The 17,680-nt window shown below is 44.6% G+C and overlaps 1 protein-coding gene across 2 annotated transcripts in view; it reads left to right on the forward strand.

Moving 5' to 3' along the window:
- Positions 1-5,049: 5,049 nt before the first annotated feature.
- Positions 5,050-17,680, forward strand: part of LOC138516246 (uncharacterized) — a 342,716-nt gene continuing 330,085 nt past the window's right edge. For both annotated transcript variants that reach the window (XM_069631229.1, XM_069631230.1), the window contains exon 1: positions 5,050-5,411. In XM_069631229.1, coding sequence (XP_069487330.1) covers positions 5,176-5,411 — 236 coding nt within the window. In that variant the 5' untranslated portion in view covers positions 5,050-5,175. The remainder of the gene's footprint in view (positions 5,412-17,680) is intronic.

A 17,680-nucleotide genomic window follows, 5' to 3' on the forward strand; every position in this document is an offset into this window, starting at 1 on the left:
CAGCTCGTCCCGTAATGCGCGCGTAGCGCGCGGGGGTGGAGCTGATCGCGCGAGTGAGATCTCGCGAGAGCGGGGCTCTCGCGATATCTCTACACACCTCCCTTTTTCCAAAAGCAGAACGAGTTCACTGTACCACATAGTCATTGTATCTCACCGGTCTTCTGTGCTCCCTTCGGGGCCTCTCACTGGTTACGGGGCACGGTCTCTGCTGCTCTGGTTCTTGACTTTCACATGGTTCTTCTCGTTCCGTTTCGGTTTCATCTCTTTCTCCATTGCTTCCTTCTTTTTCTCGTTCCTCGTTTCTCCAGTTATCTCTTTCGGTTTCTAAGTGGGGTGTCTCTTGGGTCCTCGCTTCTTCTTGCCTTCGCTGGTATAACGCTACCCTTTCATAGTTCCACGAACGCCCGTCTTCCGGGCGGACGTGATTGGTTCCTTTGTGAGTTACTTTTATGGGCCGACTATAACGGGATCCCGTGGCTTGGTCCTTTCTTGGCAGTTTGATTTTGACCCAGTCCCCTTCTTTTATATTGGGCGCTTGCTTCGTCCTTCTTCTCTCATCACTCCACAATTTCATGCGTGTCTTGTTTCTCTCCATGCGCCATACGACTTCCGTCATGTCAACTGCTTCATCTTCCCTTACTTTCGCCAGCCATGGTGGAATGAGGGTGGATGCCGCACTCCTCCCTCTCAACATTTTGAACGGTGATATTTGAGTAATTCCATTTGGCGTGAGCCTGTGAGCCGCTATGGCTTCTTTGGCAGTTTTGAGGGGGTTCATTCCTGACGCTGTTGCCAGTTGGATGGCTCCTTTTATGAACCTGTTCGCCCTCTCCACCAGTCCATTTGCTTGGGGGTGATACAAGGCCGCTTTCTTTTGTTTGATGTGGTTCTTTCTTAAAAAAGCTTCCATATCTTTGGAAACTAGTTGCACACCATTGTCTGTGACGACTTCTTTGGGGAGGCCTTCCCTTTGGAAAATTTCAGTGAGTACCTCTATGACCGTCTCTGAGGTTATGTTCGGGACAAACTCGGCTTCGACCCACTTGGATAAGTAGTAGACCAGCACTATGCCATATTTGTGTTCCGTATCCATCGCCTCCAGGGGCCCTATGAAGTCAATGCCCACTTTGGACCATACTGCTTCTGGTATCTCCGTGGGAATGAGAGGCGCCTGTCGAACTTTCAGTCTTTTGTCACTGTTTAGGCATTCATGGCAGCGCTCTATCATGGCGCGTATTTCCTGGTCCATAGACGGCCACCAGTAAGCTTCTCTCACCCTGCGGCGAGTCATCGTGTTCCCTAGGTGTCCCGCGTGGGCCCTGCAGAGTATGGTGCGCCTCATTCCCGTGGGGGGATGATCTGATCCATTTTTCATGATTATTCCCTCCGTTTCCGACAACTCATCCTGCACCTTCCAATATGCTCTCATGCCCTCCTGCAGCATTTTCTCATTCGGCCAGCCTTCTTTGATCCAATTGCGTATCTTGGCCATGATTGGGTCCTTCCCGTCTTCTTCTTCCCAGTGTCTCTCACTGAGTTCCAGGTAGTCTGGGGCCCTTATGTCTGCTATGGATGCGACTATGCATTCTCCGTGTAGGAATGTGGTAGCTCTTTCCTTGTTCTCGGGGAGTCTCGACATGCAGTCGGCTTGCGAGTTTTTCCATCCTGAGATGTGATGGATTTCGAATGTGTATTCCTGAAGTTTTGCTGCAATGCGGGCTAGTCTGGGCGTGGATGTTTTGGTGCCTCTCGGGCTGAGCATGTGGATGAGCGGCTTGTGATCTGTCACCAGCTTGAACTTTGTGCCCCACACATATGTTCTGAAATGTTCGACTGCCCATGCGCATGCTAGCATTTCTTTTTCAATCGTAGAGTAGTTCTGTTCCGCCTCTGATAGTGCCTTCGACGCAAAGGCCACCACGTGTTCGGTGTCACCTCTCCTCTGCGTTAGCACCGCTCCTAATCCGTACGCACTGGCGTCAGTGGTAATGACCGTATCCCACTCTGGGTTAAAGGGTTGCAGACATGGAGCTTTCATGATGTGTTGCTTTATGGTGTCCATCGCCCTCTTCTGAGGTTCGCTCCACGAAAATTCTGTCCCCTTTTTAAGAAGATCGCGTAGGGGTGACATGGTTTCTGAAAACTTTGGTATAAATTTCGCGTAGTACTCAGCCAATCCCAGAAATGACCTCACCTCTTCTTTGGTGGCAGGTTCAGGAGCTTTGGTGATGGCTTGCATAAGATTTTCTTTCGGGCTGATCCCTTTTTCCGAAATTTTGTAGCCCAGGTATTCAACTTCTTTTACTCCAAATGAGCATTTCTCGTGACGTAAACGCACTCCTGCATCTTGTAGTTTGTTGAGAACCACTTTGAGGGTGGTATCGTGCGTCTGCTTGTCCTTTGCATAAACCAATATGTCATCCTGAAAATATACTACATTTTTGACTTTCCTTAGTAGGACGTCCATCATGCGCTGAAAGGCCGACGCGGCTGACGACAACCCGAAAGGCATTTTAGTGAATTGAAATGTGCCAAATGGCGTGATAAATGCTGTAAGGGGTCTCGATTCTTCGTGGAGCTGTATCTGATGATATGCATTTCTCATGTCAAATTTTGAGAATATTTTGGCCTCTTTCATTAATAATATGAGTTCGTTTATGCTCGGGAGAGGGTAGTTGTCCGTGATAACTTCTAAGTTTAGGCTGCGCAGGTCTATACACACCCTTAATTCATGTGACTGGGGTTTCTTTATCAGGACGACTGGGCTCAGCCATTCGGACGCTTCAATTTCTTCTATTACTCCTTCCATCTTCATTTTGTCTAGCTGTTGTCTAAGGGTGTCCCTTGCTGTGGCTGGTACCGGTCTCACCCGGTGCTTGACAGGGACGGCATTTCTTTTGAGCACGATCTTGTGAATGAAATTTTTAATGTGCCCCGGCTCCTCCGAGAAAAGTGTTGGGTAATCGCTCTTGACTACAGATTCGTTCCTCGTATGGACTGATAGGACTTGATCTTCTGTGCTGGGATCCAGTCTGATTTTTAACTTGTCTTGATCATCCCAGCCCAACACTGCAGGCCCTTCATGGCTGAAGTAGACTCTGGTGATGGTTTCTCTTCCTTTGAATTCGACTCTGCCGTTGATATACCCTAAGAGTTCGACTGAGGCCCCCCCAAACACCGTGGGCTTGTGTCGTGTGGTGAGCACTTCCACTTTCTCTTTACCCACCATGTCTTTATATGTCTGGAGGGGTAGGATGGTGAGGTCCGACCCGGAATCTGCCATGACCCGTGTCTCTCTTCCATCGATTTTGATCACGCAGTGAGGCTTCTCTCTCCTGGCTCGGGTGCTGTTCACCATTATGACTGTGGGTCTCCCCTCCTCATCTGACGAGGATTCCCTTTCCTTTGCGTGATCTGTGGTGAGGCTTGTGACTTTCTTGTTCCTCCATCGACATACTATCGAGAAGTGTCCTATGCGTTTGCAGACTGAACACTCCTTGTCTCTGGCTGGGCACTCTCTGTCAAATGCCAGGTGTTTGGTGCTGGAGCACCTATGACACTTGAGGGGTTCTCTTGCTGTTTCTTGACTCTCTCGTGTCTGGTGCAAACTTTTCCTTTCTTGGACGGAATCCAACTGCTTGTAATTCAGTGGGGACTTGGGCCCCTGTAAACTCTTTCCTTCTCCCCGCGGTTTCCTCCACCGCTCTGGCAATTTCCACGGCTTTTTCTAACTGTAGCTCTTTTTCGAGGATGAACTTATCTTGGACCTTGCGACTGTTGGTATGGACGACTAGCATGTCACATATGCGGTTCTCCGCATTGGTGCCGAAGTTACACAGGGCTGCTAGTTCCCTTAATTTCGTGACGTAGTCATCGACGGGTTCGGACTGCTCTTGTTTTCGAGTGTAAAACCTTATTCTATGGAGTACAGTGTTCTCTTTGCTGGCGAACCTCTTAATGATCCTTCTAACGGCCTCCTTGAACACATCATCATTGCCGTCATCTACTGGTATCGGGGTAAGGCCCTCGAATATTCTTTGCCCTTCTACTCCTAAGGCGTTAAGTAACATGGCCCTGCGTCTCACCGCTGAGAATCCTGATCCACCCATTGCCTCCACGTACGTCATGAACAGGGGCTGCCATTGTGGCCAAGGAATGGCAGGCCTACCTGCTGTCTGTAGAAAGGGTGGTGGCGGTGTGGCTCCCTGCATGTTTCTGCGCGGTTTCCTGTGGTGATCCTCGTCGCCAATTTATGTTGTAAATTAGTGCCTGAAGAAAGACAGGAGCCAGGCAGGGATTTCACCAGGGCTTTATTTCCAATCTCTCTGGATCAGTTAGTGCATGGATAGTGTCCAGGATTTGATGGGCCAACGTGGCCAACTGGGGTTTAGATGCTATGGCTTAAATAAGCAGCCAAACTCCTTTAATAAGTCCCGTGCTCGGAGGAGCCGGGAAGACGCTGCTGTCCGCGTCCTCAGCTCGTCCCGTAATGCGCGTGTAGCGCGCGGGGGCGGAGCTGATCGCGCGAGCGAGATCTCGCGAGAGCGGGGCTCTCGCGATATCTCTACAAGAGGCTGCAGCCTTAGCCGTCACCAGTCTTATTTTACTTGTAATGCAACTTTGGAAACCGGGTTTGCATTTGTACAATTTGAATAGTACGTGTGCGAGTCCGCTGTGCCCTTTTTAGAGCGTTTTTTCCTCGTTGCATGTTCAACATTTTTTCTTGTTTTTCATAAAAAGAGGAGAGATCCCCGTACTCCAACGTTCACCCTTTTGTACTTCCCACCCCATTTCCTATCTATGTGTTTTGTAAGTTGCTTTGATGTGCGTATTCCTAAAACACCCAAATGTGTACCAAAAATGAAACCCATTATCCCGTACATTTTGCAAACAACATAATGGCTCGTGTGAGTAAACCGCGAAAACACAACTCTCAGCCTCTCGCCTGCATTCCTCAATCTCTGTCGTGCACTTTTCTGCCCTGCCAGTGCCAGGCACTGCACTGTTGCTCGGCAACGTGCGTCAACAAGTTGGAAGCGCAGCCTAATTTTCCCAGCACGCTGCGCACAGGAACTTCAGAGACTTGCTTTTTATGAGCAGGGGCCGGGCGCGAAATAAAAGTATAGCCCTCCGACAATTACAATTATTGCAATACATCAAGTTAACTGTTCAGCCATGTTAGGAGCTCCTGAATATCACTTTAGACCGGTCTCCGCCGGCCCCCCTGATCGGAGAGGACTGCAAGATATCGGCCGCAGAGCTCGCTCGGCCTGGAGCTGGGAGGAGCACAGAAGGGCTAAGAGCAGCACCGTCTACGGTGGAGAGTTTGGGGGAAAGGTACTGGACGAACCTTCGTGGAGGCGGATGAGACCCAGTTCCCCCACCAGGATGAACAAGCCCCACCCACCCGAGTAAGGACATTGCAATTACTGAGGACAAGGCGGTCATTTCAGCGTCTTGAAGGCATTAAGTGGAATTAAAGCGTTTTTTTGATGTGTGCTTGTATGGCTGCTATTTACTGTGTGCTCCTCGGGAAATGTAGTTTATTAAGGTGGTTTCTGAGTTTTGTGTAGTTGCTGCTTGAGAATAATACGGTCTTGACATAGAATTAAATGGGTGGGTGAATCGTTCAGTGGTGATTGTTGCAATGGCGAGAACATTCAGTGCCCCCCGAAACTCTTTAAGTCCGTGTTGTAGGTTCTTCCTGTAGGACATGGCAAAAAAGGGTGCAACTTGCAAGCATGTTTTATGTCCAATTGCAAAGTCTCTGAAATGTGGGAGCCCCTCTTCTGAAGGCGGCTAAATATTTGGTTGTCTGGGGTGGTTCCCACTCAGGCTCTACAACCGCGTTTTAGCTCACCATACCTTTACCAGAGGAGAAATATCCATTTGTTTGTTTGTTTATTGATTTGATAATGCACACCAAACCCTTAGTAGCTGGGCGCAGCAGTACAAGAATTCTCGAAGCTTGATTACAGTGCCAGTCTCAGGCAGGTATACATACATGTGAATACAGCATATAATACAGTGTATAGTATAAGATATAGCTGATCAAAGGTACATGTATAATGGAACACGGTTAAACATTGCCTATACTTAGGGTAGGGGAATGCCTGTAGGGTCCGGTGTGATAGTTGCAGTAATGGTGCTAAGTGCAGTAGTAGTCATGGATGTGTCGGGGTAGAGCGGCAAGAGGGGAGGAGAAGGTTATAAGTCGTTAGTGCGAAGCCAGTTGAGAGCGTTGTGTCTAAATCTGGCATAGGGTAGAGGGCGTCTAAGGTCAATTGGGAGTGTATTCCATGATTGTGCAGCTTTGACTGGGAAACTAGTTCCTCCAGCCGTAGTCAGTTTAAATCTGTGGATTTCGAGCATAAATGAGTTGGCAGATCTCGTGGGTTGGGTCGTGGTTCTCCTGGAGATTTTTTCCACTAATACGCGGGTGCTAGATTGTTTAGGCATTCGGATGTGATAGAGATGGTTTTAAGGAGGATTCTGGCTTTTATTTTTAGCCAGCGGGTCTCTTTCCTGAATTTAGTGATGTGATCTCTAGGTGGGCCGTTCAGCGCTGCTCTTAAGGCATTGTTTTGCAATCGCTGAAGTTTGTCAATGACATACTTGTTGGCTAATGAGTACAGAGCATGGCAATAATCTAGCCTGGACATGATAAGAGCGTTGGCTAAGGTGACGCAGCTAGCGCTGGAGAGGAATGTATGGCCGCGCAGATTAATTTGCAAGTGGAGGCTGTTGTGGAGGCGAGGGAGCTGACTTGCTTCTTAAGGGTGAGGGAGGAGTCCAGATAGAATCCTAGGGTTTTTACCACAGGCATAACCTTAATGATATTTTTATCAATGTTGAAGGATGCATAGTTTGGGGATAGTTTTTTTAAGTTGGAGTCGGATCCGAGGAGGAGCATCTCGGTATTGTCGTCATTCAGGCAGAGGTCGTGGGTCGCCATCCATGCCTGAATGAGGATGTATATCTTATTCACCAAAGACGAGTCCACTTCATAGTTGCCGGAAAGGGGTATGAGGATCTGGGTGTCATCTGCATAATTAGTGTAGGTGACACCCAGTCTGTCCAACTTGTCAAACAGTGGCTTGGTAAAAATGTTATGCATAGTGGGTGAGACACAGGATCCCTGTGGGACTTTGCATGTTATTTGGATGTGATCAGTGCAGGTTGAGGTGGAGAAAACTCTCATAGTCCGGTTAGCTAGAAAGGATTGGACCCATGCTATAGCTTCCCCTGTGAAGTTGGCAGCGAGCCTAAGGTGGCTGCATAAGACTCTGTGATCCACCAGGTCAAAGGCTGCTGACAAGTCCAGTAGGTGTAGCAAAGCTCTTTTTCCAGTGTCCTTTAACTCCTCAATCTTTGTCTTGAGGTCTAGCAAGGCGGTTTCGGTGCCATGGAGGGGGCGGAAGCCTGATTGCCGAGAGCCTAGCAGGTGGTTGGCTTCCAGGTAGTCCTGGATTTGTAAGTAGGCTACTCTGTCAATGATTTTGAGTAGGAACGGCACGGTAGTGATAGGTCTGTAATTTGTTGGGATGGATGGATCAAGGGTTTGTTTTTTAAGAAAAGGGAGGACCCAAGATTCTTTCAGGTTAGAGGGTACTGTGTTTGATTTAAAGGAGGAATTTATAAACTTCGAGATAAAAGGGGCTAGGTCCCTAGTTGCATCCATTATTATTTGCGCCAGGCAACTATCGCCTTTGCAGTTCGAGGGTTTCAGGGAGAGAATGACCTTTTCAGTGTCAATAATTGAGATCGTTTTGAAACTGAAAGGAGGGATAGTATTAGTCTCAGTGGGCAGTGGTGATTGTTGATCAGAGAGGGGCAGAGAGTCCCTTTTTTCGTTATTTTGAGTTGGAGGGTGGTGGTTTTATTAGATAGGGCGTTTTGTATGTTAGTACACCATATCTTGTCCTTAGGGACGGTGTATGCTGGTTGTAGGAGGGATTCCATTTCCCAGAGGATGGAAAAGAGTTCCTTAGTGTATTGGCTTTTGTTATTCTATCGTCGAATAGATTTTTTTTTGTGTTGATAATTTCTTTCTTATAAAGTTTGGAAAGTTTGGCTAGTTTATCTTTGTGTTCTCAGTAGGTGAGTTGCGCCAGATAGCTTGAAGCTTTCTTTTCTGTTTTCTTAGGCCCTTGAGTTGGGGTGTGAACCAGGCATTCGAGTGCGCTTCCTGCTTGCCTTTGCGCATTTTGGTTGGTGCAATATTGTCTGAGGCAGTGGTCATAGCTTTGTTGAAGGTGTCCACTAAGGTGTTTGGGTCAGTGTTATTTTCCAGGCCATTAGTAGCTGGCAGGAGGAGAGGGATGAGTTTTTCTGCAGTAATATCTTTTTTACTTCTGGTAGGTAGGGGGGGTATCATATTGATAGATTGAGGGCTGAGGAGATCAAGTGTGGCGGTAAAGTTTATTCGATAATGGTCCGACCAGAGTTGTGGGACAATGTCGGTGATGGCAATGTTACAGTTGAGATCTAATATCCAGTCGAGGGTTCTAACTTTGGGTATACCGTCATTTCATCGCTGCACTTTTCATCGCTGGGTATTTTGCCGCGATTTTTTTTCGTAAAAAAAAAACATTGAATTTTTTTGGGGGGTAAATTTAAAAAAAAATGGGTTCAGGTGTTCGGATGTAAAAAAAAAAAGGAAAAAAAGAAAGGGGGTTTTGGGGGGATTACCCCCCCCCCAAAAATAAAAATTAGATGTTTTTTTTCAACAAAAAAAATCCCAGCAAAAAACCCTGCGATGAAAAGTGCGGCGATGAAATCACGTAGAACCCTACCTTTGATGTGGGTAGGGGAGAGTTCTTTTTGGGTGAGCCCGTGATCATTGAGAAGGGCTGCTATTGAGATGGCATGTTTGTTGTCAGGGTTGTTAAGGCTAATATTGAAGTCGCCCATCAGCAGGGTTTGGGAGTGGTTTTGAGTGTTATTCGCTATGAGGCTGGTGAGGTCGTCTTCGAAAGTTCCCAGTGTCCTGGGGCCTGTAAATCAAATGGATGGTCAACGTGCGGTTATTGGATAACATCAGTTTAGCTGTGAGTATTTCACAGGATGAGCACAGTGGAGAGGTAGCAAGCCTAATGGGCAAGGTGGTTTTGGAAATGATAGCTAGGCCGCCGCCTTTGGCGTCAGGTCTATCTACTCTAAGGGTCTGGTGGCTATCAGGTATGGCTATCAGTCTGGTCGCGCCCACAAGGACAGTCCAGATAGAAAATGCTAGTCAATTCTCCTCTTCAAATTCTACTGTCTGATGCCTATACTAGTGTTGGGAGAGGTAGGATTTGACTTGTTATCAGAGGGTTTTGCACTACATAGTGGAGACTCAGCTGGTCCTATTTAAAGTAGTCCTTCTTCAAGGAACCAATCACTGTGGGACACCTGAGAACAGGATTACAATCGCTCATAAGGGAACCAGTCCTCGAAGGTAGAATCAGAGTGGCAGGCCTGTGAGCAAATTACAGTCGGCACCTAGGCCTGAGAGCACCGTTGGTAGGAATGACAGTGAACATCTCGTCCCCTGTATGTCAGAGCACCCCCTTCAAGACTCACCCCCATGGATTGGTGCTTATGACTGTCACATCTAGGTGACACATCAATTGGTGGTTTATGGGCGGGTGGTGAGACATGTGTCTGACCCATGTGTTCTCAATGGGTGATTCTGGGTTGATCCTTGAGGTAGTCTCCTGTATGAGTATGTGACCATATTGCCTTTGGTTCAGTCCCGACACCTGGTGCTGGTACATAATGGCAGTGCCTTACTTGCTTATGCTTTGTTGATAAGCAAGGTCAATAAACCTTTCAGGAAGGTCAAGCGATCTTATGCTGTGTCTGAATTACCCTTGGAAGAGAGTTCCAGACTTAGGTGAGGCAGAATGCTGAGGTGTATGCTGTTGACTTAGTTGAATTTTAATAACCCCTTTGATTTGCCCACAAGGGCTCTGTGTGGTGAGGTGAGGAAGGGCATTATCCACCTGATGGAGCTTTGGTGAGACTGGCACTTGATCACCACAGAGTTACAGGGTTAGCCGACTGTTCATCTCTGAATCGCTAAGTTCTTAACTGAGGTTTGGCTTTGGCAGGTGAAAACACGATTTCCCTCTTGCCCCTGTTGAACTGTAACTTGTTTCTTGTCATCCATGCGTCCACTTGTGGAAGGCATCTTGTGAGGTCTGCATCCATTTATTTGTTGGTTGTCATTTTGAAGATTTGTGTCATTGTCGCATATGAGCCTGTGTTTCTTGATGACTTCCATGAAGGGAGCAATATATACTTGGATGAGCCAGATCCTTATAGTACTCCACAAGTTATGTTACCCAAGTTTAATCTTTTGGGTGGTAGCCAAGTGGGGGATAGCTCGGGGGCAACATGCTCGCCTTTGAAGCAAGACGACGCAGAGATACACTGGTTCGATCCTCGGGTCCGCGCTTAGAAACCTTTGGGTATTAAGCGCGTTATAAATAACATATCACATCATTCTGTTCTGTCCATGAGGAGTGAGGTCATCTCTCATAGTGAATTGTTGCCTAGTGCTACTTCCTAGAGTTATTTCATTAGTTATGGGCGGCTCATTGTTTCAAACTCCATGGACGTGTCCAGCTAGATGGGAACTGATGTGTTGTTGACATATTGTGTTTGAGGATTTGAGTATGCACGTAGCTCTACAAGATGGTTCCTGGTTATGGCATGTTGGAGATTGGTAGGTAGTTTATGGGGTCTTCAGGTTTTCAGTCATGTTTTTGAGCGGTAGTTTTGTGTAGTGGCATGAGTCCTGTCATCTAGGATCATTAGTTCTTTGTAGAGGCTCGTCGGAGTCTGTTTGAAAATAATGTCTTTGTACATGCCTGGATGCAGGGGTCATTTGATGATTCTGCGTTATTTCTTTGCTTAACTAGTTTGGTAAATTATTTTATGGTGATGAGTTTTATATTGTTTGAATATTTCCTTTTGCAGAACTGTTGCCATTCTGATGTGTGGTGTTGTTTCAGTGCTATTAAGACTGCTGCTTTGTAGTGTCAGATCGGTTGCCGATATGCTGCTTTGCTTTGCCGATTGTAGCTTGTTCTCCATTCCTGTAACATTTAGAATTGGATTTTTTGGAGGGTTCATAGTTTTGCGGTAAACCATCTGACTGCTTGTTTCCTTGTATGATGGGGTAAATTGTTTAATGGGTGCTAGGATGTCCAGTGATTTTGTAAATCACTTTTGGATGGACTGCCCTTCTTCCTCTGTGAGCCTGTTGGGCCTGGCTTGGTTTAGCGTCCACCATTGATTTGTCTACACTGTCTAGGTCAAGAGTTTTCCAAACTCTGCGGTTGGTGACTGCTTGTCTGGTGTGTTAATCATAGTATGTCGATTGCTGGGGCTATGGTCAACAGGCTTTCTCTGCAACAAATTGCATCCAGGGTGCGTCTGGAAGAATGTGCTGATCTTTTACCATTTGTTTGAGGTGAAGTCTTTCTATATAGAAGCTCAGTGAGTTGCTTGAAGTTTCATTCTCTTCTTTTCATCCACCACTTCGAGGTTGGTGTTTGTCTGTGTGTCATTCTGCAAAAAAAGCATTATATAAAGGTAAAGGTGGTCAAAATGGTCTCAATATACAAAAACACACACACGGATATGAACACATATCATGGTGTCAAAGTAGTGACAACATAGTTATGGTTAAACAGTACTTTACATTGAAAAATGTGAAATAATTTCCCTCTGTACTTTTTACCTTATCCATGAAAGTTCACCAAATTTGGCAAGAGAAATGTTTGGTGACAATCGACCTTTCAAACAAATATGTTAATTGGAAGACATTTCTTAAAGGTTTTGTTGTAGAATATGTTCCGACATTTTTTTTGCTTGGCGGGCCGGGGGTTTCATAAAATCGAGAACCCCATGCTTTTAGGGGAAATATCTGAAACCCATCTCCTTTTGATTTTCCAGATTTTTTCAATGCACCAAGGCCTTAGTTGGTTCTCTCTCCTTCACTCTCTGTTTCCTCCTCTCACTCCATGCAACAATTGGCATCTGACAACATTTACATGCAAACACAAACATGTTCTTGTATCAATGTCTAGACAGCTGGGTAACGCCATCATTTTTAAATGATCCTTTTAAAATAAAACATCTAAACAAATTTATAGAAAAAGGGGAATGTGGAATAGACAAAAGTACAAAAAAAAGTACTAGGGGTATTCCTTCACGAGCCTCCCTCATGTTGTTAAAAAAACCAAGACTGTTATATCAAAACAATGCCTTCACGCCTTTACGCCTTTACAGCGATGCAAGGATTACTGGCAGTTTTAGCAACACAAGGGCAATAAATGAATACATACGGAAAGGAAAACATATATTATGCCTTTTGTGCTAGTGGAACGCATAGTTAAGCTTAAGATGAGGTCTCTTTGGCGTTTCAGAAAAATGCTTTTCTTAATAACTTCTGAACGCTAGTAATATTTGAGGCAGCAGTCTGTGCATGGAACATTTCTACACGAGCGGCTTCATAGTTAAAAAAATGTTTACTTTAATCGCGTTTTGAACAACTTTTAACATAGGTTTTTCGCATAGGAAAAAAATGTGTTTGGACCAAAATATCTCTTAATTGGCTGCTTCGATTTTTCCCTATTTTCTGCAGGCACCAAAATTTTAGCTTCAGTTGGTGCAATGAAAAAGAATTAAAAAAATCGACTCTGCCCTTTTTGAGATAGTAACAATGAAAATATTATATGCGGCATGTGCAGAGTGAATGTGCATATTTCGGACTGTACACGGAGCGGCGTATGAAGCAACACATACACACCCACGCACACTGCATACACAGTCCAACATTCACTGAAGCAACAAATGCAGAATTCACACACAACACGCTCACCCACCCACACATGGACACATCCCAACATAAACCCAAGCAAGGAAAAACAGAATTCAAACATAACATATATATATATATATATATATATATATATATATATATATATATATATATATATATACACACACATTACAGCAACAATATTCAGCAAACATTACCATAACCACACACAGTATACTGTGAAGGCATCATGAAGCAAGACACAACAGATTCAAAGTTCAAACAGAATTGTTTTATTAATTCAAATGTCAGCCCTATACTAAGGTGGGATTTCCCCACCTGAAAGAAACTAAGGACTGTGTGAGTCACATTGTTCAACTTAAAAGTCTGTCTGTGTCCAAAACCTGTACTTGCCCTCACAACTAAAGCTAAACAATTTGTATGGATGTCAGCAATAAAAGAATTAGTGTTCAAAATAAAGTTTCGAGCTTCTTGCAGCTCCCCGCTTACTTTTCAGCTCCCCTTCCCCAAGTTCAAGAAAGGGCCACATAAATCTCGCGATTGCCTTTCCCAAGTTCAGGATAATTCCACAAATTCTCAGGATTCCCTTCCCAAAGCTCAATAAAGTTCCGCAAAACCTTGGGGTTCCCTTCCCTAGGTTCAAGACAGTCAACTTATACTTATTCTCAATCTTTCAATGATCGAAAACAGCTCGAAAACAACTTTACACTCCTGTTTTTTTTTTAACAGTTCAATCAGATTGCTTTTTCTTATTTCACTTCAGCGACTTCTTTGGTCTTTACAATTGGGGTTCCCTGGTGTAGGCGCCGTTGTCAGACCACACGGTCCACCTATTACAGGTCACGCAACCAGGAAACCTAGGCTCTCTAGGCCACACAGGTTCTTCTGTATCTGTACCTGTGTGAAGGTTCACACTCACTAGGCTTCTCCTTGTCAGCTTTGTGGCTTTCTGTGCAGATTTACATTCACTTGACTTCCCCTTGTCAGCCTCTGGGCTTTGCCACAATGTGTCACATATCCTTTGCCAGTCTTTGACCATGCCTTACTGTATTTATGCAAAGTTCACGTCACAGTAGTTTTGTTGGCTTCATCACCTTGCTTTCATGCTCTCTTGCAATCTTCCATACTTTCTTTCTTCTATGTTGTAAATGGCTCGTACTTCGCTTTCAAATAGGCAGTATCTGAGTTTCAAATACACCTGTCATCAGGTCATAACTTTGCCAAAAGCTTTCATTTAGTTCGGAATTCAATATATGCGATTATATATTATGCCACTTGCCGATTATATTGTCCTTCATTTTCTCTCAACCTGTGGCTTTGGGTTTGTTTCATCGTGCAAATGCATTTTCATTAATTCAGCATTAATTTCCTCACAGCCCCCAGGAGTGCCCGGGCTTGAGTGATTATTTCTTTTTTTCCCTCTTCACTCGCCGGTCTGTGGCATCTACCCCGGGCAGCAGTGCTTTCCATTTTGGCTCTGCCTGCACGTTTTCTTTCAACCGCGAGCTCTGCGTGCACTTCAGTTTCTCTCCATCTCCCGCTGGTAGCTCTTTCTCTCCGTGGGCGCTGTCAGTTTCCTTGCTTCTGTCTTCTGTGTTCGCAGCTCCGACTGTGAGCCTCCGACCATTGAGGTACCCTCACTCGTGGCCTTTTCGTGGCCCGCCTGGCCCTGGGCTCCACAGTTCCTGGGGGTCGTCTGCAAGCTTCCTGGCTCCCCTGCAGGATCCACCTCAGCTGCCTCCTTGCATACAGGATTCCCTGCTGGTCTTCCCTTTGCTGCTGGTCTCCTCCCTTTTTATACATCTGCACTTGACAGGTTGCAGGTGTGAGTCCCAAATTGTAATTGCCTGGCTGCAATTAATGTAACACTTGAGACATGCCTGACCTTTAAAACACTCTGCAGGCCTCTTCCTTGTCTCAGTACTAGAGTGGGATGAATGTGGATAAATAGGGGGAGATGTTTTGCAATAGCGCCTAAAGGAAGGGGGCAGGGGAGATTGGTTCTCATAAGAGACCAGGGATACCCTGTCTCACCTGCTGACATCCCCTTCTACGCCTCATTCTAAGGTTCCCATATTTAAAATGCCTTTTGATGTTTTCCTTGGCAGAGGGAAAAGGTTAGCAGTATCCTACAAATGCAGATGGGTGCAAGGGTTCATTATGGAATGGTAATGGGGCATACTATGTCTCACCCAAGGACATCCCCCTGTCATTCCCCAAGTCTCCTCTACCCAGGTGATCCTCCCTCGCATCTCCACCCCCAGGGTCGTGATCCAAGAGCAATGGCCCTTCCCTTTGAGGATGATGGTGAGAAAGAAGTGAGGACGTCCTCATGTTCCTCAGAACAATCAAGGAAATACATAATTTATCCAAGTATACACATAAGGCCTCTGAGTCACTGGTAGTGGAATTAGGGGGGTCTTTGTGGTTCCTCCAGACATACTGAATGCTTGGCAAGTATGCCACGACAGGAAAAACTCTCATTTTTACTTCTATGTGGGGCAAGTAAAATCTACATATAAGCCTATTTAAAGGTGTACGAGCATGGTACATTTTTGGTGATTCACATTTCCCCGCATCTACACTTTATATGCTGCCAAACACGAAAACATTATTTTTGTTGCAGAAATAAATCCTGCTAGGCGTAGCAGGTCTGTTTTTATTGTTAGAACAGATTTCCTTCCTCTTTTGTAGCTATAATTGTTCCCACCAGCTTGGATCAAAATAAAATCAAGTGGCTTTACAACACTGTCACAATAAACAAAGTTTATCTATAATTTCTTGCCTTTTGCCACCTCTAAAAGCAAGCCATTCCACCTTGAGATCAGCAAATGGTGAAATAGTCAGCACTTGCCGAATGAAATGCTCCAGCCAATTGACCCACAAATCTCAGTCGCTAGATGGCGACTGAGTCCCCGAGTTCTGCACACGTCAAAATGTAGGTACGGAGACAAGTAGCTGCAGTGAGTGCTGACGATGTTACGGGAGCCTGAGAGACCTGATGGAGAGCCTACCTACAAGGTACGAACATTGTGCTTAACGGCTGTGAAAACTATCAAGGTTACGGGACCCTGAGAAACCCGAATGTGCACCAAGATTACGGGAGCCTGAGAAACCTGATTGTGCAAATATCCCATGAAGGGGGGATTGAGAAAGCATGAATATTGTGAATAACGGCTGGGAAAGCTATGAAGGTTTTGGGAGCCTGAGAAACCTGAGTGTGCACCAAGATTACGGGAGCCTGAGAAACCTGAGTGTGCAACTACCCAATGAAAGGGGGATTGAGAAAAAAAATATAAACATTTTGAATGAAGGCTCAGAAAGAAACAGAAGGTACAGATCTCTAATAGGACAGGGTGGACAGGTTTACTATCTGAAACAACTTGGGTAAAAGAAAATAATCTGTATAAGGATCACAGCACTTTGGGTAAAACCCAACACCTTGATGGAGGTCTTTGTTTGTTTGTTGTTTATTTTAAAAAAATCCTTGGGGAATGAAAATGTGCACCACAGGAGACCATTTTCTTTGTTGACAGGAGAAAGTGAAACCCATCACTTGATACAAACACTGGTAAGAATATCCTTCTGTGAAAAGGAACTTTGAACACCCAAGAACAAACCAAATATAAATTGGGCTTGGCTGATTCCTTCCTGAGGCTATTGTACAATGCCTCGAGCTTTCCCTTTTAGGAGATGTTTTTTCTAAAGTGGGAGGGCCAGTTAGTCGGATAGGAGTCAGACCAGAGAACTTTACTTTAGACTTTAAAGCACAACATTAGCTTTTGTTTTGTTAGATAGGGAACTTCCCTCATAGCGTTGGGCAATTTGATTCTTTTCTTTTAATAAAACTTGAGAATGACCTCTAATAGTCTGAGTCCTTCTTCTGGTTCACAACACCACCCAAAAGTTAAAAATACACATAGAAACACATAGGTAATACAATAATAATCACCTGAATAAAAATATAAATACAGCCATATTAAACGTACACTACAATACATTGCCTTACATGCATTCTTAACGTAAACTACAATAATTAGCCTTACATACAAAGCAACATACGTGCACGTACAGTGATCACAATTACAGCATCAGTCATTGTGCACATGTACACCGAGACTTGAATGACACAACAACATGACAAATACGCACACATGCTTAGTGTTAAATACAGTTACACTGTGAATATTGACACATATTTAATGTAACTTTTGCAACTCAAAATAGACAAATACACATAATACACACAAAACACTTTTGCTAACAAATTTACCTGGGGTTCTACTGTCAGAATTTTTTTTACGTGTAATTATTCAATGAAAATACAACTTCTTTCACAAACAGCATGTCCAAATAATTAGCAAATGCACATGCGTAATGTACATCAACCAATCAACAGGCAGAAACACTCCACTGTACTTACGTTACAACAAACTCACATGCTGTTTATACTTTAGGCTATGCCCAAATGCGCAAGTTATTCGACCACGCCCAATAATAATATAAATCACTTCAATTGAAGACAGTGACCAGTGCGGATGCAAAGTAAGTACCCTTTATAAATATTTATGCTTTTAAAATAAATGTTAAACTTGTCATTTTACAATTTTATACTTTACAATAAAGTATAACTATTACATTGCAGCAAATGTGAAAATGTCAACAACCTCTCTTTTCAAGCATTCAAAAAATTCAGATTAGCAAATCACTTTTTATAAATTTGGCTTTTGCTACTTTATTCAACTATTGTTTGAATGTGAACATTGTAAATAATACAACCTACACTTTTACTTACTCATTTTATAATGCAATATTACAACAAGGCAATAGCATGTCATTAATTTC

Source organism: Ambystoma mexicanum, chromosome 6q, assembly GCF_040938575.1.
Source record: "Ambystoma mexicanum isolate Mex_15411 chromosome 6q, UKY_AmexF1_1, whole genome shotgun sequence".
Taxonomy (NCBI): domain Eukaryota; kingdom Metazoa; phylum Chordata; class Amphibia; order Caudata; family Ambystomatidae; genus Ambystoma; species Ambystoma mexicanum.